Below are 21,624 nucleotides of genomic sequence, written 5' to 3' on the forward strand. Positions count from 1 at the left end.
TTAGTTTAGTGAGGAGATGAACAGTATGCTTTGCTATTTTATATCCTCTACCATTTAAGGTAACATACTTATATTTTTTCATGGTCTAAAGATGAAGGGAAATTTTGTGGAACTGAAAGGAACAACAGACATAAAACTACATTATTTTTACATTCAGGAATGAATACTAATATCAAGACTGAAGACTACACTGAGATGGAAGAGTTAGGTTACTAAAATGAGATAGAGAGGCAGATTTTTAACACCAGAATTCCCCCAGTCTTAACTTCGGAGCTCTACTTTCAGCATGCTTAGTGAGATACTTTTTTTCTACTAGAAGCCTGTAGGCAACTGCAGTCTTATGTTGCGCAGACAGCTGGAGTAGCCCCATCCTGACTGGTAGGTGGAAAGTAGGTACTTACTTAAAACACATAGGATCCAGAAACTAGATGTAGAGAAATAGAGCTTCTTACAGATGAGTTCAATTCTACAGGCAGCAGTCATAGACACTTGCCTTTTGTAGCCATAGGAGCCGCTGGCCATGATGGCAATGCTTACATTGTGTACCCCAGCCCGTTTGCTTGGAAAGTATCAAGGTGTGTTGTAGCACCTACTAAGCCAGCTCTAGACTTTAAAACCAGCCTTTTCCAACTTTCCCCCATTCCCTCTCTGTCTAGAGATGAGACTTGGGTACACGGTCAGATTATTGTATCCCTCAGAATCTTTGTAGTAAAGGCAGCTTGGCTCCAAATCCAGTTATTTGGGCACTCACATTCAAATTTGGGCTTTAAGTCCTACTGTCAGGCTTGGTAGAAAATGTATAAACCAGTTACTGGATAAATGCAGAAGTAAATAATTTATAGAAGAATCAGTCTGGTGATCAAAGCATTTTCACTGTAGTTATGTTTTGAATTGAAAATGAAGAGACCAAACCTGACTTCTCATGTTTCCTGGGGAAAAAAAAGTTAAAGACCTTATTGAACTGTCACATGTTAAGACAAGTAGTGTCAGAGATGACTTTATTTAATTTGCTTCCAAGTTTCTATGTAGTCTTTTCAGAAGTGGATAAATGCCCCAAACAAACATGCACTTGGAATACTCATTACTCTTCTTGAGTTCTGCAAATGTGTGAGAAACCAGTCCCTTCTTAAAGGCTTACTACATATCATTCAGCAGCTTCTTGTTCGACATGGAGGTACTCCTTAGTGTCCTCCTTGAGATGGCTGACTTTTTTCAAGCACTGTGTGGGAAAATATACACACCTAAACTGGGGGTTAACAGGTGGTAGGAGTTACTGTTGCCTAAATCAGATGTTCAAGTCTTTTTGTGCTCTTGGTTCCAAGAGCCCAGTTAAGACTTAAAGCAAATTTTAGCCAATAATGAATGGTGCCTGAAATCTGTCAGAAGTCTGTTTACAGATAACTGTATTATAAAATAGAGTCCAGGCAGTGATTGATGATTATTGCTAAATAATGAAAAGAGGTTACTGGGCTTTATGTCTTTACTGGGGCTTCCGTGAGTTAAGTGTGAAAGGTGACAGACCGTGACGAACCTTTGTGGCTGTAGCTGTGGGATGGGACTGAGTCCTTTGAGTCAGCTGGGATCAGGGACCTTTCTTAGCTGGGTGAGCCTAAGTACAATGGTTAAGTTAATATTCCAAAACCATTTTCAAGCAATGTCATGATGAGATTCCTAGTGAAAGACTTTGCAAAACAATATCAATGTCTCTTTTTGTTTGTTTCAGTGGGGTTTTTTAGCTCTTCATGTTTTTGTTATAAACAAATACTTTCTGTTATGACAAGCATCGCTTCAGACTGTTGAACTAGTTGCACAGATAATTTCGGGTAATTGTGAATAGTTGTCTGCCTTGAGTTTTTATCATTACATACTGTGAGCTGCTTTGTCAGTGTTTGTTCACTGGTTTACTAATGGGTAATTCCAAATTAAACCTGCTGTGTTAGCATGGGTTAATGGACTGAACTATAAAATTGAACGTAGCTGGTGGAATGCAGAACTTCCTTTTATCTTTCATATAAATTATACATGAAGTATCCAAGTCAGACATCAGAAATACTTGCTGTTAAAGCAAAAAGTGCATATATTTCAAATAAGAATTTGCACGTTATTCTGATTGCTGTTTCTCTGTTTTAGGCTAAAACTGTGATGGCAGTTGGACTTGGAATTGCAACTGTTGCATTTGCAGGTAAGCTAAATTACCAGCTGAAAGTGGAACTGCCCCTTGTCAGCTGCTATTTCCAAAAGTGTTAATGAGGTTTTTATGAAGCCTGAAAAGGCTGAGGGGAGACCTCGTCACCACCTACAACTACCTAAAGGGAGGTTGTAGAGAGGTGGGTGCTGGTCTCTTCTCCCAGGGGATGGGAGATAGAACAAGGGGAAACAGCACCAAGCTGTGCCAAGGGAGGTTCAGGTTAGAGATAAGGAAGAAGTTCTTTACTGAGAGGGTCATCAGAAGCTGGAACAGGCTGCCCAGGGAGGTGGTGGAGTCACCATCCCTGGATGTATTTAAAAAGCGGGTAGATGAGGTACCTTAAGGATATGGTTTAGTGGGTAGACAGGAACGGTTGGTCATGATGATCTCAGAGGTCTTTTCCAACCGAGCGATTCTGTGTTTCTGGGTGATTCTGTGTGAATTTAAATAGTAGAAAGTGGAAGGCTTGCTTGAGTGCTATGGAGAATTGTGTCCAGTTGTAGTTCCTGTCCCTTCAAAATCCTTGACACATTTTCCAGAATTCTTTTTGAAGAGTCACAGCTGGAGAAATTAATTTTATGAGCAGCAGCTAAAAGGTTCTGCCTGCTTTTTTCTGCAAAATGTAATATGAAAAGATTACTTATTAGCAAATTGCAAAGTGAAGGCCTTTGAGTACAATGAGTGCAATGGGATCTTGTGGTGTGAAGGTGCTTGACAAATTCAGAAAGACAAAAATAGAAGGTTTTAGTGGCTACAGTGATTTATCATATTTAAATGCTGTCGTAATACACTACACTCTCTGCATCTGGATGGTATGTTCTGAGACTGTTCTAGTCTCAACACAAGGCATGGTCTTAACATGATTTACACTCTGGGTTACTCAGACTAGATAACTGGTCTATTCTGGTTTTGAAAGACACAAATCAATTTCCATTGTTTTCAGCATATAAAAGCAACCATGGTCATCTGTGTGCTCAAGCATGCAGCAAAAATAGATGCAATAGATGATCAAGTTGCACCAAACTTAGCAGGTGTTTGGTGCGTACAGTTGTGTTGTTTTGTTATTAGGGGAAGGATAGACAAGATCTCTGGTGATCTATAACCATTAAGTAGTTGTTTTATCTATGTATTTTTATGTAAGCAGAAGAGTTATACTCTTAGAATTTCTTCTGCTGGTTGAGCTGAAGAATTAATGACAGCTACCAAAGAAGTGGTAACAGAAAGCATTAAGGAGAGGTAATATGTTACGGCACATCATGTATTGCAGTACATAGCAACATTTCAGCAGCGATACTCTTAACAGTGTTTTTAACTTCTATGTGAACATAGGCACAGGCTTAGATAACTAAAATAACCTACGGACACATCACATATTTTAAGAATGAAAGCAAGATGCTATTTGAATGAAGCAGAGTCATATTTTATAAAATGCGTTTTCCATTGTGTATAGTAGTTTCATTGCTAATGAATAATTAATCAAAAAAATAACTGGGAAGAGAAGACTTATAGGGGAAATCCTCCAGTAACATTGCACAGATCTTGATTCTGAAGTTGATTGACCTGCTTTGTACTTCTGAGAATGCCATCTAGTAGAGTTCCCTCTAGCCATTCCTAGCTATAGATGTTCATTGCCAGTGGAGAGTTGAATGACTCTGAATCCCAGAAGATCCTCTCTTTGTAGCAAAATAAAAAATGCAGTACTTACAAAATGTGTGATTAAGCATATAACATCACAGCAAGAAACATGTAGTACATAGATTTCTTTTTTTGAAGACATAACCTTTGAACAGTAGTTAATAAATAATGTATATCCAAAGCTAATGTTTCATACTGCCCTTTTTCTTAAAGTTCACAAGGCAGACATCTTCATTTTTCGTATTTAAATGCATTTAAATCTATTTATTTCGGGAGCAAACACAATGGCTTTGCAGTCCATGACTAGGTTTTTGGATGAAGTACATTAACCTTCTCCTCCTCCCTCCCCCAATATTACAAAGATTGAAAAATGGAAACCATATCATGTTTACTGTGGGACTTTGGCTGGGCAGGATCCAAAAAACAGCTGTTGAGAAAACATCTTGAAATACAGTAAAGTGCAATGCTGCTATAAAACAAATAAAAGATATGAAAAGCATAACAAGGAAGTATTTGGGGTTTTTTTGTTGTTCTTTAAAACCAAAATTCTTCCTGCTGTAAGCTGATGAATGGAAGTTGGTGACTTTTGGTTTTCCTTTTGGTGAATGTTGGTTACAGTTTCATGTAACTTAATCTCTTTCAGGTCGTTATGCTTTCCACCTTTGGAAACCATTGGGGCAGGCAATAACAGAGACAGCAAAGAGGATTTCAACTTCTGTACGTTTAGAGGTTACTTTTTGCTAAATGAATGATTTTATGTTTTCAGGTATTTAGAAAGGAGACATTTTATGTTAAATATGGTAAGTGCCAGTTAGGTTTGGTTTGGTTTGGCTTTTTTACCCCAGGATAGTGTTTCCTGTTTTTCTGGTGCATTGTCTTGTATATTTTAAATCCCTGTAGGTGAAGCTATATCAAAAGATATTTGTGACTTTGATAAACTGTTCTAGTTTTCCTGGTGATGCTCCATGTTTCAGAACTCTTTGCTAATACGCATATGATAAATTGTGGAAGTGTGCTGGGAGAAAATAGCTAATTCCTAGAGATTGCAAAGTGATGACATACAGTTTCATTTCTGGAAGCAAAAAATGAAAGAATTCAGTCATTTGTCTTTCAGATACAGTGTTAAAAATCAAGAAGACAAATCAAAAACCTTCTAGGAAAGGTTGCCATAGAAATGGGGGAGCCTGTTTCTTGTTCACCTATGAGTCGTCTTGTCTTTTTCCTCCCTGGCTAATTTGAACTTTTAATGAAGTTTTTGTTCTTTGTTTTGCCCTACATATTTAAAAATATAGTAATGAGGTAAAAAATCAAGAGGTAGAGTGTTATGACAGGACCATACGCGGGGAATATTCAAGAGCATTTACTATTTGCTTCAGTGGCTACACAGTCCTTTGGTAAATAAATATATATGCAATATTCCTGTTTGATTAAGTAATTTCTAGTGAGGTAGATGACTACTTGTGGCAGTGCATTCTTTCAGAGTTCGTAGTCTGTGAGCACTTATCCACAGTGGAAAGAATACAGTTCCCCTCTTGACACTGATGGATGAGTGTGAGGGAGTAGTTGTTGCAGATTTTTATTTCCTGAAAAATACATTAAAAGTAGGTGTTTTTTTTTAATGTGATCATTAGCATTGTACCTATCATTATCATTGTACCAACTGCAGCACAGAGCTTGTCTATTTAGCACGATACACAAGGTGTTGGGGTCCAGATTCGTTTGCCATCTGTACTCCATGTTCATGTGCTGAAGGTGCAAGCTTGATCCATGCAAGCTGCCTGGGGAGGGAAAGACTCAAGACATGGGCTGTCCACTTGGAGCTGGTCCACACTTGTTCTTAATTGCCATGTGTATCAGTCAGAAGCAGTGTTTTGGGATCAGTTTTTTTTTCTCTGTCCCTCTATTCCGTTGCTATTGTGAGACCAACACCATTTTTTCTCTCTTTGGAAGTAATTTTTTGAGAGATTCCCAAGTTGCTTGCTAAAACGGCAGAGGGGACTTTAGGTACTGTGAATTAAATTGCTTTCACATGATGTGGATACAGTCTGACTTGCAGGCTTGCAAGAAGTAGCTGGCAATAAGGACACATGGCTTCAGAGTAGGGAGTGCTTCAGTCTTCGCCCTCCCTCCCCAGCAGTTTTACTCCAGCATTTCTTCTTCTATCCAATTATAGATACAGGGTAGAAAATCTAAATTCAGACATGTTCACATAAGAAAGCAGGCAGTGATTCTTTTTAACACATTGAGATATGACATGCTACTGCACAGAGAGGTATCTGTTCCTAGGAAACTGTACCCCTCAGTACTGCTATACGAGCTGAGCCAAGCTCATTACAGGACTATCTCATTTTTACCACAGTAACTTTCAGAGTCCTGCAGAATTCGTGAACAGTCCCTGGAGCTGCATCCTCTGTCTGCCTTCACATCCTGCCTTGCAGCCTAGAGTTGTATGTGGAGTTCCAGTAGAGCCTCTCTCTTACTCTGTTTCTGAACTTGAAAATCCAGGTTTTCAGTGTAAAACAAGATCTGTTGAAGACAGTAAAAACTCTTGTCTTCTGGTTTGCCATTAACTGTATGTATTTGGCAGCTTTACATTTGTGAAGATAGTAATAATATTTTTCTTTTGCAATCATAGCCCAAATTTAAGACCCTTGTATAAGTCTTAGCCAGGATTGTTTGTGCTTTACTACTCTACCTCTACTACTTTCTTGGATTGTAGTTTTTTCCAAGTTTATCTTCTGCTCTTAACAATCAAATATTTCTTATTTATAATTTTTATTTTGAACAATAGAGAAAACATAAGTACAAAGATTCTATGTAAGTGCTTATTGTCCAAACATGTGGCTTTACAAGATTTTGTCTGGGGATTTTGAAACTGCTGAACATAATCTGTGGATTAGCACTTTCATCCCATTTCTTTACAGCATATTGCCCTCTAAACTGTGCTGACAAAGGAAATCACGCAGTTAGTATTTCTACTTATGCTTCGTGGAAAAAAGCATCTCCTTAAGTGTCTATACTTCGTGTTCCTATGGTGTTTGGAGGCACCTAACTTGGTCTGTAATTCTCAGTGGTTGCTCGAGCTTTCTAGAATCAAACCCTGTCCTTTCTCACCTCTTTTTTTCTTTTTTTTTTTTGCGACCATGAAGTAGCTGCCTATTTAAAAGCTGGCTTTTTCTGTCTGTAAGCCCCTACTCTTCCTCCTCCCATTTGCAGGTGTTCTCCCCCACCCCCCCCTCCCCCGCCTCCTGTTTGCAGTAGAAATCACAATTCATGTTGGTTGCAGTCACACGAGGTAATCCAGATGCTGTTTATTCTTTCTTCCTGCTCACTAGTAGATGACTTGGGTAAGGTCAAGTTGAGCAATTATGAAGCGTGCATTTAAAATGCCTTCTTGCTGTATCTTGAGCATTTGACACGTTCTGTTTGCTTACCTAAATAAATAACATGTACAGTCAACAAGTGCACTCATCTTTTAGTCAAAAATAGTAAATAAAGGCAAGTAAAAGTGTTATGTTTTATTCTGGATTTCTACCTCTCATTTAACTTTAACTTACAGCAGTTAAATAGATATTTTGAAGTATGAAGTATAAATGCTGCTGTACTTTAGTGCTGAAGTTTTCTACCATCTTATTTTTCAGTGGAGAAAGACATAGGAGGAAACATTGACATTTTCCCTCCATGGCAAGTCACAATGCTCATTTCCAGAGAGACGCTTTTATAGTTTGAGTCTAGTTTTGTTACTAGTGTCACAAATGCCAATGACAGTGTTTTATTTCTGTGTGTAGCAACAAGACGTTGTTGCCAATAGAAGGTGAATAGCACTAGGTATTCATTTAGTATTTCTTCCTCCGGCAGACCTTAATGCTATTAATATTAATAGTTCCTTAAAATGTGAAATAAAAAGGGAAAGTATTTAAATAGCATTCTTTATTGTCCTATTCTGAATCAATAATATTGAAGGTTGAAAGATAGATACAAGGTACTGAAGATAAAAACAGCAATTCTAGGCAAAATGAAGTGTCAGATTACTCAAATCCCACAATCCTGAAAATTCTGTGTTCCAGAAGAAAAGGGTGTCTTCTATAGCACTTCATTAGATATATTTACACTGTGTTTCTCTTATTGGATCTGATTCTGCTCAGACTCGTAAGGTTCTGAATTGAGAGGGTAAGGGTAGCAACTATCTTGTCCTTCTTTGAAAATAACGTTGCCAGAAAATAATGCAATTTGCAGTCCATTTTTTTTTTATTTTATAACTGAAATTAAGGAAGTTAAAGTTGATCTTAGGAAATTGTAGGTGGTGAAGCAACACACAAAGTTTTCAGAAAAATTCACTACTTCATATAATACGATATATGGTCTCAGTTACGGGGTTTTAAATCTCTGACCTGGTATGGAAACGGTGATTATGCTTTCCCTATGCTGTGCCAGGAAAAGCATCTTGAAGATGTTACGGTCCAAATGGATTGGGTTTTCTTAGCTGACTGCTTTTGTGAAAATTTGCAAAAGTGAATAGACATTTGCAGAGCAAGTCCATCCATTTCATAGAATCATAGAATGGTTTGGGTTGGAAGGGACCTTAAAGTCCAACCCCCTGCCATGGGCAGGGACACCTCCCACCAGACCTGGTTGCCCAAAGCCCTGTCCAACCTGGCCTTGAACACTTCCAGGGAGGGGGCACCCACAACTTCCCTGGGCAACCTGTGCCAGTGTCTCACCACCCTCACAGTAAAGAATTTCTTCCTAATATTTAGTCTAAACCTACCCTCTACCAGTTTAAAACCATTCCCCCTTGTTCTTTTGCTACCTGCCCTTGTAAAAAGTCCCTCTCCAACTTTCCTATACAACCCCTTCAGGAACTGAAAGGCCGCAATAAGGTCCCCCTGGAGCCTTCTGTTCTCCAAACTGAACAGACCCAACTCTCTCAGCTGGTCCTTGTAGGAGAGGTGCTCCAGTCCCTGATCATCTTCGTGGCCCTCCTCTGGACCTGCTCCAACAGCTCCATGTCCTTTTTATATTGCAGGCCCCAGAACTGGACGCAGTACTCCAGGTAGGGTCTTACCAGAGCAGAGGGATAGAATCACCTGCCTTGCCCTGCTGGCTACACTTCTTTTGATGCAGCCCATTTCCTACCAAACCTCTTAATAGCGTTTGTTCAGGCATCGGAATTTGCTTACATAAGTTGCTAAACAGTAACAACATACAAGGAAATAAAGTAAATTCAGTGGTAGCCCCTCCTTCCACCCCAAATAGTATGGCGAAATGGAGAGCTCATTTTGATGATTTTTCCAGTACAGAATTTGTTTGCAGTAGCCGGGGTTAATAAATAAACAAGCATCTAGAACCGCCTGCTTATTGAGGAGTTCTCATAACAGAAAAATGTCTTGAATATTACTTCATTTCATTGCAGCCATTACTTAGCATTTACAACCTGGAGAAAAATTGCTTTAATTTGAGTAGCATGCAAAAGTTTTTTCATTACAGAACTAGGAATTTGCCAAGATGTTTCATAAAATGAAAACTCAATGTTTCTTTCCCTTATTCTAACCAATGGGAAAAATGGCTTTTATATCTAATTTCCTTTTGCTTTATATTCTGTTTAGGATTAAGATCTTAATTTGAGAATTGGTTATTCATGCCACATGCTTCTTTTCTGAGAAGAAAATGTTTTTTCTTGATGACCCACTCAACAAACTGTTTTGCTCGTGTGCACAGACAACAGCATTTCTTTTTCATTCCTCTTGGAAGTGAACCGAATCAAGGCTTCCTGAGGTTAGAACAGTGTCAAGGAAGGAGGCTTTAAAAACACGAAGAAGTATTGCTGAATTTAAGCCTATAGCCATCCCTTCCTATTCTCTTATTTCAAATAGCATTTTAGATTAAATCTACCAATAAGAGAGAGGAGCTGTGCTGGAGATAATTCAAATATTGCTCTTCTCTACATGAATAGTGAACCAGTGTCCTCTTGTATTAGAGTTGTATGCCAGGGCTGAAGGGCAGAGAAGAATTAACCTTTTCAGAAATCCATCTGCACCTAAGCTGCTTTGGGAGAAGTTCTGGAAAATCTTTCAGAGGTCGTGAAAGCATGCTTTTCTTTCCTGGCTGTAGTAATTGTTCAACATCACTGCAAATTTTTGTGCAGCTCTCTCTCCTCAAGGGTGTTATCTGGTAGCCATTAAATCATTAGCATAATTTCCCCTCAGAGGACTGGAGAAGCCCTGTGTGTTCCTTTAGTGGTACGTACTTGAACCTCCAATGTCAGCGTGCACCATTACAAACCTGCTTAGTTACCCTGTAGCTATAGCAGTGCTTCTTCAACAGATTTTTGTTTTAGGCATTACACATCCACAGTCACTTCAGTTTTGATACACAAAATAACCACTACTGTAACACTACGGGTATGGTTTGGGGTGGGAAGGAAGAGGGTAAAATTAGTTTCAGATCATAGCAACACACCAAAAAAATCTTTTCTGTGGCTCTATGTGACTTCCTGGTAGCAATAGGTGAAATATTTCTGAACCACACTTTTGGGTGAATGTTGCTCCTAAGCTTAATTAAAGGCTTTGCTTAGATATCACAGGCAGAGGCCTTTAAGTGCCTTAATGCTTTTGAAATTACATAAGAGTTTGTGTAAACACAAGGCAAAATTCTCAGTGAATATGAATAGATCCATGTAGTGAGAAAAGTGTTTTATTAAGGGCCAGGCACATTTTTAATTGGGGGTAAAAGGCACACTTAAAAATAATCTCAGCTCTCAGTCTAGACTTCCGTTTGATAGCAACAAAAGCTGGTTATTTTTCCCCTGTTGATTGGTTGTGCACTGAGGAAAAAGCTTCAGTGTTGGTGAGTGATTTCTGTGTGCCGGTTCCCAAAGGGAGACTGTCATGGAGCTACATCTGCTGCCTCTGGAACTTAAGTGGCTTAGACTGTTATTTGTATAGTGATGGGCTAGTTCCTAATTCTTCTCTTAGGAACATTTACATTGAGGAGATCAGTGCTAAGCATCAGTGGTGGTTTTGAAGCTATTTATTTATTTATATATTTATAGTTGATAAATATAATTTCAACCCATTGCCTATGGGAATTGATTGTTGTAATGATTTACTCTCATCTCCATCTTCTTTTTAATGTTCTTTTCCTGCTCATGCGTTTCTCTCCGTCTTAAAACAGCGGTTAAAGTCTCACATGCCAATGAGTTTAAAAAAAACCTAACCCTAGATCTGTATTTCATCTTCATCACTCATCAATATCTAGAAAAGGATATAAAGACAAAAATTGCTTAGGATTTCCCCATATACTCTGCTACTTTCCAGTGTTCTCCAGCTCAGTGATTTCCTGAAGCAGAGGTTGTGGCTTTATACTAAGCCTTTTTGTTGTTGTTACTTCTTTTTCTTTCTTTTTCCTTCAAAGAACTCTTGGTATAACTTCTTGAAGTAACATTCCTTCATGTGATAAAACATATTGACTCTTCATCAGTATGTTATATTTCTCTGTTCTTTTCTGTGTTTCTATCCTTTTATTGTTGTTTTTACCTATTTTGTAGCTATATCTGGACTTCAGAGCGATTGTCCATAATTCTTTGGATGCCAAAATATTGTGATTTTTGCTGTTTTCCGTTGCAATGTTACCAAAGCTACTCTAAGTTTCCCCTTTCCCTCCCCTGCCCTCCCCAATACACACACTGTACCACTCTATGCTAGTATACATTGACTCTGAACTCTTTTACCTGAAGGTAGGATTGTAATGATTGAAGCTATTAATATCCCTTATTAGCAGTAGAAGATTGTAAAAACACAGATAGTTATTTTTAAGTAATTTTCTGTATGTTTTAACACTCAGAAGTCCTTTCATATTATCTGGTTTGTTGTCATTCCATGCCTTCAAAATAAATTACAGATGAATGTAATGCAGGTCATATAAATATGATTTGGGTCATGGCACCTTTTACATGGAACTAATTACTACTTGTTTTCTCTTTCTTCTTTTTAGAGTCTTTCATCATACTATAAAGGAGGATTTGAACAGAAAATGAGTAGGCGAGAAGCTAGTCTTATTTTAGGTGTAAGGTAGGTGTGTTACATGCATATGTTTTTGTTTGGTAAGTATTGAATGAAAAATTGCGTGTTGCGAGAATGTGGAATACCCTTGCCAAAATCATAATTATTTTTTTTAAAGACTTATGATGGCTTATAAACAATTCTAATACTCTGCTTAAGCTAAAAAGCAAACAATAAAATGCTAATAAAACATGCAACATGTGTTTGTCTTGAAGGCACGATAACATACTGCAGTGGAGAATTGGTGCTGTAGAAATAATCAGAATAGCACATACTGTGCTAATTAGTGCGATCACATGGCTTGGTGTCCAAAAAAACCCTTGAGATAAGTAATGTTATAGATACTAAATGAGGAAATTGATTTTGCTCAATTTTTTCCCTTAGTCAGTACTATTATTTTTATCTTTATCCACTCTGATTTGTTTGGATTTTAGAAGTTCTGGCATACTTCAAACAAAAATATTGGAGAGACTTGTCATTTAGAGTAGGTATGGGAAATAATTTCCAGGTTGACTATTCAAAGGATTTTCAGTGGATTTTTTTCCCAAACATTTGGGTAGCCAATGGTAGCAAACACCTTAGTGTTTTCTGTAAAGCAAGGGGTGAGTCTGAGGGCGTACCACACGAGAGGAACAGATCTAACCTTAGGTTGTATGTGTTGTTATCTATGCTTTACATCAGTTCTGAATTTTAAGGTTAATTTAAAAGAAAAAAAAAGTAAGTAGGATGGTGTTAATTATCCCCAGAAGAAATTATTTCATATGGTGAAAACTGGGACTTGAAATCCTGTTCAGTATGCTATTTGTGTTTACTTCTAACATAATAGAAATTATGTAGATTTAGCATTCATTTTAAGACCTTGTAAAATAAAACATTGCATTTATTTGAAATATTTCATGCTTGCACACCGAAGAATAGACTTATAGGAATGCTATTCAGAAGTATTTCCCTTGGCCTTTAAGTTTGATAATGTATTAACATTTTCACTTTATAAGGGCAAATTCAGTGATATTCCAGAGTAGCACACTGCAGCTTATTAAGATGTGTCTGCAGTGGCAATGTCTGGCCTGAACACTGCTCGTGTTCATGTCTGAAGTTTTATCACATCTGAAATCAGTCCCCTTTAATTTTTAATTTAAATAGCTTGAGTCTGCACTGAGAACAGTGATACTGCTTGTTGTATTTCAACTGAATCTTGCAAATATCGAGACTTCAATCAGATTTAAGTACTTCTTGATGTTTAAAAGATTGAGCCTTTAATTGTGTAGAAGCGTGGCTAATACGTTATAGGAAATTTTTCCATTGTTAAAACAAGCTTCTCTAGACCATTTGTAACTCACTGCTTACTGCATTTTATACATACATACATGCATATATATATGCCACCAAAACAAAAGGCAAGTGAACTTTAAATTACAGAAAATGCCGGGGTATGCAAAATGCACAAACTAGATCTTTCTGGGCCCTGATCTTATTATTGTAACGTTTGTCCTCTGTGTCATCACTTCCAAGTCATATTAAATTTTGAGGCAAAGACTTTCTTCATTATTTCAAGTGCTGAATGTACATGGGCAGTATAATTAAAAAAATGCAAGCCATGATAAAGGTGAGCATTTAAATTTAAAATATATTGGCCTATTACACATTCCAAATGTTATTCTTTAATAAACATCTTGTAAGATTGCAGGGGGTTTGGTAGAAACATGACTGTGCATTATTTGTATTTAAACTATGTAAAAGGTATCCAAAGCTACAAATTACTGTGTTGAAAATATTGACTATTTAAGTTTTATTGTTCTTGCATAAGTTGTTATGAAGCAGCACTGATTACTGATATTCAGTAGAAGCACAGCAAAAATATTAACAACTACATACAATGTGGAAGGAACTGCTGCTGAGAGAGATGGGGGAGCGTCTGAGATGACATGGGAGGTAAAAATGGTAGGAGTGTTTTCCAAACATGAGACAAAATAGATGCTAGCAAAATACAGCTGTCCTAAGTATAATGGATTACAACTATCAGATCCCTAATGCTGAATTTCTGAAGTTAGAAAATATGCCTGAAAACCATAAATTAAAATTCTAGATAAAAATGCATAAAATTTTCTGTATTGTACCATTTCCTCCATGAGACAAGATGCATACTCTTTTTTCCCTAGGAAATATTTAATTCCTTCTTAATGTACAAAATATGCTTGTGCAGTACTTAAAATTGTTTACATAATTATCCTTAAAACATAAATGACATTACAACAAAAATTCAACTATTACATTAAAAAATTACATATAGTACGTTTGTACAAGTGTACAAACACAAATGTATTTAAAGTTTAATCATTGGGGCTTTGGGTTTGTTTTTTGTTTATTTTGTTTTTAAACACAGCTTACTGTATAGGTATATCATGTGATCATAAGACCACTGAAGTTGGGAGGGACCTCAAGAGGTCTCTAGTTGTAGTTGCTGTTCAAAGCAGGACCACGAGAGGTGTCAGGGCAGGTTGCTCAGGACTTCATTCTGGGGTTCTTGAAAAACCCCCAAGGATAGAGAATGCACAACCTCTCTGGGCACCCTGTGCCACTGCCGGACTGTCTTTGGGGTGAAAAAGTGTTATGACCAGGGCACACCTCCCTTTTCAATTTTTGCCTGTTTTTTCTTGCCCTCTCACCATGTATGAGTGTGGATAGCCTGCATCCATGTTCTTTATGATCTCCTATAGATGCTGAGGAGGCTGTCTTGAGGTCCCCCAGCCACCCTTTCTTCTCCAGGCTGAACAAGCCCCGCTCCCTCAGCCTCTGCTTGCAGGGTGAGTGCTGCAGCTCCCAAACACTGTGATGGCCTTTGCTGGACCTGCTGTATTTGGCCAGTGTCCTTCCTGTACAGAGGTCCCAAAATGGGATGCAACAGCTAGATGTGGTTGACCGAGAAGAATAGCTGCCTCTGTCAACCTAGTGACCATGTCAACGTAGTGACCACGTTCCTGTTCATACAGCCCAGGTGGCTGTTGTCCTCTGCTGTCAGGGCATGCTGCTGGCTCTTGTCCTTGCTGTGCCCTGGGTCCCTTTGAGCATAGCTGCTCTCCAGCCCAGCAGTCCCCAGCCTGTAGCACAATGAGGGGCATTTTCTTCCCGGGTGCCAGGCTCTGTTTTTGTCCTTGTTGCATTTCATGATGGGTTCCTGTCAGCCCATTCCTGTGGCCTCTCCAGGTCCCCCTGAACATCAGCCTTGACTTCCAGCACATTGACTCTTCCCACCAAGATGATGGACCTCTCAGTCAGAGGAAAGTTAGTGATACTGGAAGGCAGCGTGATGTTGTTGTAACTCATGAGGCTGTACCAGATCACCGAAAACATGATTTTGGCATTAAAGAGTTTTTTTTAATAATGATTAAGAGTCTTTAGAGACCAGTCTGACTCGGGAATAAGGAATATCTCATAAACTGCAAATGTGATGTAAAACTCCATTTTCACAGTTGCTTCTTGGAGCAGAACTGCATGATTTTCCATAATACGCAACTGCAAGTTTACCACACACACTTTGGCCATCTGAATTTCTAAATGTGGTATATCAACTTGCCATTTTTATTATTAAACAACAGCTTTACAAATCAAAATATAGATGATAGTTATTTTTAGCTGTTGTTTCACAGCTTGAACACAGTTCAAGGCCATTTGCCCTCTGTTTAATTCTTACTTTCTGCGTTACTTTCTGTTAGGTTGAAGTCTTCTTTTCTTATGCAGTTCTATGAACTATTTTTGCAACATACCTTAATTTCCCTGTGACAGAATAATAATTAGAGGTTGTTTACCTTGGAAGCGTGGTTAGGCTGATACCTTGCGTTCAAACTGTATCTACAGAAGGATTAATTAATTGAATCATCACTGATTAAGAAGTCACCTGAAGTGGAAAACACTGCTTCATTTCTGCATGCTTAACAAATTCTGAAAAACGAAATCGTTCAGTGTCTTTTTGCATATGATAGCCTTACTGTGTTGGCATACTGCATCCCTAAGTGGTTATTTGTCTGGTAAGGTACATATTTAATTTAGGCAAAGTACATATTTTATGTATCTGTCATTGATGGAAATAACATTATGTAGCACTTATAAATCAGCATGTCCCTGAATGTAACATGTTGAACAGCTTTGCAAAAATAACAGATACAAGGAGTTTTTTTCAGACCCCAGCAGAAAGAATAATTATTTATAGCAGCTATAAAAATATTTACAGTAGAACAAAATGTGATAATATTAAATATTTGTTGTTTTGTCACTGGTAATATAAATACTTATTTTCTAGCAGGAAAAAGGTACGTTTTCTGCATTTAATGATAAGAATAACCAGCTAGATATACCATAGAGCTGCAGGGTTTTTTTCCCTTTTTCCCCCCCCTCAAAACCTGTTTATTTTAAATGAGTGGATGTATTGTGTTTTTTAAAGAATGGAAAGATATCTGTATGTCTCAAATACACAGGTTTTTAAAAAATGTCCTTCTTGGTATGTCTTCCTTGTCTTTGTTATTATATACTCAGAGATGCAGTTTTAGGTTTTGTCCACAAGATGGTGAAAATCTCAAGTTTTAACTATTTTTGAAGACACTGTAATCTGTTAACTTATAGTCTGAGTGCAGTGACATTTATGGTAAGCACTTCAATTTATTTTTTCAGTCCATCTGCTGGCAAGGCCAAAATCAGAACAGCCCATAGAAAAATCATGATTTTGAATCATCCTGATAAAGGTAAATAATTCTTTCTTTTCTCAACCAGTGCTGGAAAGGAAGAAGCTTAAATGAGATCCTTTAAGTTTACTGATTGTATAAATAACCACACTGAGTACAAATGTATGTTGTTTGTCTATAACATGAGTTTCTGTGTCTCTTCTCTCTGATAAATTAGGCTTTATGAACCACAGGTTTACCTGTCCTTCTTTAACACTGCTTTTTAGACTTATGCTGCTTCATTTAAAACGCTGAGCTGAGGGACCAGTGTTCCACACTTTAAAAAAACTTATTCCGAAATAAGAAAACAATCAGCTATAACATTTTTATACTGAACTGATATTCCTGTTTTGAACTGAGATGGACCAGTCACATGTTTAAAAGTAACTTTCTCTGGGGAAATGTTCTGCAGTCACTGAGTACGTAACTGATGAATTTCAGACTTCCTGGAATTCACTCAGAAAAAATGTAAAGCCGGGCACTGTTGCTTTACTGGCCAGGTTTGTAATGTAAATTTATCTTACAGAAAGGCTATTATTATAACTTTAACTACACTACAGCTGGTTGAGAAAGAAAGCCCATATGTTCATTGCTGTTTCTACTTTAAAATAACAGATGGTGAAGAGTTGCACTGTATTTCTGAAGTCAAAAGGGGAAATCGAAGGGTTTTTATATCTTTTTGACAGAATTACAGGGCTCCCTGCCAGCACCCCATTTTAAGAAAATCAGAAAAGAACTGTGACCACTGGCTTTGGGTAGTGTTTAGTTAATGCTTTCCTTTGCTGTCTTCACCTCACAGTTTAATTCTGAAGTTGTCCTGCTTATTCAATTTGAGACTTTCATTTTTTTTGCACTTTTTATAATGTGTAGGCTGTGCAGACATAGAAAATAAATTATCTTCTGCATTTCTAAAATACTATGATGGTCAGAGGCCTGTTAACCACTACAGTACCTATTAGGTCAAATTTTTTTAATAATGAACTTGTAAGTTTATTGTAGCAGTAGTTGGAGGTGTGAGCCAGAACCATATGGATATTGGGTAGACCTAAAGAGGCAGTTCCCCTTACAAAGATCGTACATTTTAACGACCCGCTCTTACAGCTGTAATGCACCTGCAGCTGGGCACAGTGTAGGTTTGGATGGATGTAGTAAGCCCTCCTGTGTGCTGTTAAGATGGAGCATTTTCTCAGTAGGAACACCAGTTGTAGGGATTTGTGCCTCCGCTGCCCCTGCAGCTCTTCTGGCGTGGCCATAGAAAAAATTCTTGTGTAATGTCTTCAGCTGCAGAGTGAGGGCCTGGAGTAATCTTGAACATGTGGCATCACAGAGAGACTTGTTTCCATTTATCTTTATTTCTTCTAGCTGTGGGAAGCACAGATGTGCTTTTAAAAATAATACTCAACATTAGAATGTTATTTTAAAATAATATTTTTACCAGCTGAAGCTGGTAGAAGAAAAGCAATAATTGCGGATTTAAAAAGTTACACATGCTATCTGAGATCTGAAATGTTGAAGAGAAAATTAGTAGAAATAAGAAATGTGTAGAAGTTTGCATAATAGTTTTCCCAGTGAGCACTACTAAAATGGTTGCTTATTAACCTTTACAGTTCAGTTTTAAAGTGGTTTTGTATTGATACATTGTGTATTAATTTATCGGTTATTAATTTTATGAAAGTGTACTTGCTCACAGAAAAAGAGGAAGAGAGGAGCCTTTTGAACTTGCTCTGATTATAAACAAATGCTTAGGCAATCATGAGATTGAATTTCCTCTCATTGGAGGGCGACAAAACTAATATGGCACTTCAGGATGTAAATGTAGTGAAAACACTTCCAGCAGATTTGAATTTACTTTAAAATCCTGCACTCCAGACATGTGTTACTTGGGATACATTGTTTATTGCCGTTTTTAGTCTTTACTGTTTGATCCTCTTGTCTACTCTTTGAAAGCAGCGATACTCAAATTTAGTAAATCTTATTCCTGGCTAAAAAGCCAATTGGTTTCAAAAAGGAAAAACATAAAATCATTTTCCAGTAGCCAGTTTTCTACCCTTCTGCTGCCCTGCCTCGCTTTCCTCCAGTCTGAACTGTTAAGGCTACATTCAAACAAAGCCAAAACATGAACAGGAGAACTCCCATTACTTTTTCCAGTTGTTTTTTACATTATGAAATTACTTTATAACAATTTGGATTCCTGCAGGTATGTCCTAAAGAAGTCTTTAAGCAAGCCTTAACATTTAGTTTTTATTTATATATATCTACAACTAGTTCTGCATGTTTCTTCTATCATTACCTTTTCTGATTAGTAGAATAGAATGAATGAAATGATGAATGAAAAAATATGATTGAACAGATGCCTTGGATAAGGTTCTTCAGTGCACAGCACTACTGGAATCACATTTTCATGTAAAAATATAGGTGTATTATAGCAAGCAGTAAGTTACTGATCTAGACCTTGTAATGCTGATTGTGGTGCCTGTAGGCAGATGGTTGGCACTCAAGGGGAGAGTAAAAAAAACAAACACAAAAAGACCGCTGAACTGTAATCAGATTGTTAGATGGAGCGTAAAGCAATGACAGCATTCAGGACTAGAAGTTAGGAGGCGTACCATGTTTGAATAGCTTTAATGTGATGGTTTCTGGCTAGTAATTTCGGGCATCTAGCAGAGGAGAGGCTTGTGGGGGGTGTGTATGTGCATGTGCATGCACTTAATGATACTTCATCAAAATTATTTATTAAATTTTGCGTCTTAGTTTTGGGGTGGAAATAATAGCTATTAGCTTTGGATGAAAGTTCAAGACAGCTGACCTTGCACTGCAAGTCTAAGTCACACTGGTGTAAAGTGATTTCAGTCTTCTCTCTGAGACAAATTGTTCTGTTTTATTCTTCAGTGACTTCAGTTTTGATTACATGTCACGTTTCCTTATAAATTGGTTTACTTCATATCAATGTCAATTTTTTAAAGCAGTTATATTGAAAGTGGATCTGTTTAGGAAGGAGGAGCTAATAAAGGTGAGTAATAAAGGGATGCAGCAAGTGAAATAGTATGCTACTTCATACTGATGTGTAAATGGTATTCCTTTCCCTTTTTTCTTCTCAGGTGGATCGCCTTACTTAGCAACAAAAATAAATGAAGCAAAAGATTTGTTGGAATCCAGTGCCAAAAACTGAAATCCAAAGCCTTGGGTCATAGGAGATTAAAAAAAAGAAAACCACCTTTTCCCACATCTTTCTGTGGAGGATTCAACAGACAACGTTATGCGACAACTTTCACATCTACTTGCTCTGCTCATTTTCTTCACACTGCATTGATTGTTCCTATTTATTGTCATAATTAAAGGTTTAAGACTATTGGAAAGCAAACAGAAATCTTTTATAGTTGTGTCTCAGTTTTAATGTATTTTTACTGAATTATGATCCATTACAAGCTTTGAAAATGTTATTTTACTGACTGTTTTTGTTTAGAAGTAGTTGCTTCTTTCTTGACACTCTTGGAGCTTTTTAAAATTGAAAAAAGAGCCTTAAATATAGACATGACTGTTGCCAGAAAATCTGTGACAATCTACTGTGTCACAGGAAGTATGACAGACCCTGTACAGCATCACCTTACATTTGAATTTGTTCGTTTGTGAAATAGTAGGGTTTATTCACAAGAGTGCCATTTGAGAGGTGCAACTCAGAGCAAAATGACTAATGGGACCACAGGCTGCAGTTTCCATTAGCTGTATCTATGGGACTTGGAGATACGAAGGAAGAGTCTTGGTTTTGCTTAGTTCCTTTGCATACTAAAAGATCTCTGGAATTGTCAAGTAATTATTTGGATGTGCTTTGGGGTGCAGGGGTTTTCATGGCAGTGGAGCTGAAGAAGGCAAGTTCCCATGGCATGGAGTCAGATGGATTTTATAGGCTGCTGTTGTCAGGGTCAGTCCAGTCATGTCTGCCTCGTGTAGGAGTGATACAGCATGGAACAAACAGGACTTGGACCCCTGATGACAACTGCTTTGTTTACGGCTCTGGGCAGACTTTCTGGGTTAGTTCTCCAGTAATTCTCACATCTCTGCATTATGCTCCATTTCCCAAAGTATCGTACATACCTCCTCATGGAGCACCCCAGCAACCTTGTGCTGGCTTCAGGGAATACCGAAGCCATGGATTTCTGACTTTGAAAAGAACAAGTTTATATTGACAGCTGTTGAGTAGGTGCTGTTAGGGGCACTTGGCTGCTGCAAATTCCTACCAGTAAGTTGGCTGCAGATGAATTCACTCTTAAGAGAATGATGATGAGATGAAACATCAGTCTAATGGATTCATTGCAAGACTAAAAAAACTTTCTAGTATCCATTAAAAATTGTATCATTTGAGGTACAACAAACAACTCGCCTAAGTGCTACAAATACAAAATTTAGGTATCTCATTTCCTAGGTTATTTATCCAAAGGAAGGTGGCGAAGAGCAGTTAAATATCAAAAACATCCTGCCTCATGTTACCCACTAGAACATGCATTTGTCTATTCTAACAGTGATAGATGTCCAGATTATTTGGATTCTTCTTTGAAAGGAAGAAAGAATATTAATTATTCAGTTAAGGTTGGTTTTTTTTTTTAAATCGAGTTCCTCCCACTTTGTCACAATTCCCTTATATTCATTAAAGAGAGATGAAAAAAGTTTAAGTTGGCCCTGAAAGAAAATACTAACTTCAGGTAATTTAGAGACTCCTTGACAATTAGAGTGGCAAGATGTGTGACACAACTTGACTGGATAAAGCAAAAAAGGCTTCAGGGAAAATAATGCCCAGGAATGGGCACACGCTATACAAGTACTACAGTTGCATTATTTAGCTAATTCTCTAATACAAGAATCTTTAATTTAAAGATGATGGACTTTATTCCTATGCAGTAACCTTAACTATTTTTTGTTAAAAGACTAGCCACAAATTAATGCACATTTAAGGTTAGTTATTCCTTTCACTAGTGTGTAAGTATGTATTAGCAAAAAAACCCAAAAAAACCAGCATGAAGGTATTCGTTTT

At 37.6% G+C, this 21,624-nt stretch overlaps 1 protein-coding gene across 1 annotated transcript in view; it reads left to right on the plus strand.

The window, feature by feature from the left end:
- Positions 1 to 19,767, plus strand: part of LOC104548165 (dnaJ homolog subfamily C member 15-like) — a 24,168-nt gene extending 4,401 nt beyond the window's left edge. Inside the window, exons 2-6 of the mRNA XM_010194105.1 lie at positions 2,131 to 2,182; positions 4,467 to 4,540; positions 11,816 to 11,892; positions 16,549 to 16,619; positions 19,697 to 19,767. Coding sequence (XP_010192407.1) covers positions 2,131 to 2,182; positions 4,467 to 4,540; positions 11,816 to 11,892; positions 16,549 to 16,619; positions 19,697 to 19,767 — 345 coding nt within the window. The remainder of the gene's footprint in view (positions 1 to 2,130; positions 2,183 to 4,466; positions 4,541 to 11,815; positions 11,893 to 16,548; positions 16,620 to 19,696) is intronic.
- The last annotated feature ends 1,857 nt before the right edge of the window (positions 19,768 to 21,624 follow it).

The sequence above is a fragment of the Mesitornis unicolor genome, unplaced genomic scaffold, assembly GCF_000695765.1.
Source record: "Mesitornis unicolor isolate BGI_N332 unplaced genomic scaffold, ASM69576v1 scaffold36991, whole genome shotgun sequence".
Classification (NCBI taxonomy): domain Eukaryota; kingdom Metazoa; phylum Chordata; class Aves; order Mesitornithiformes; family Mesitornithidae; genus Mesitornis; species Mesitornis unicolor.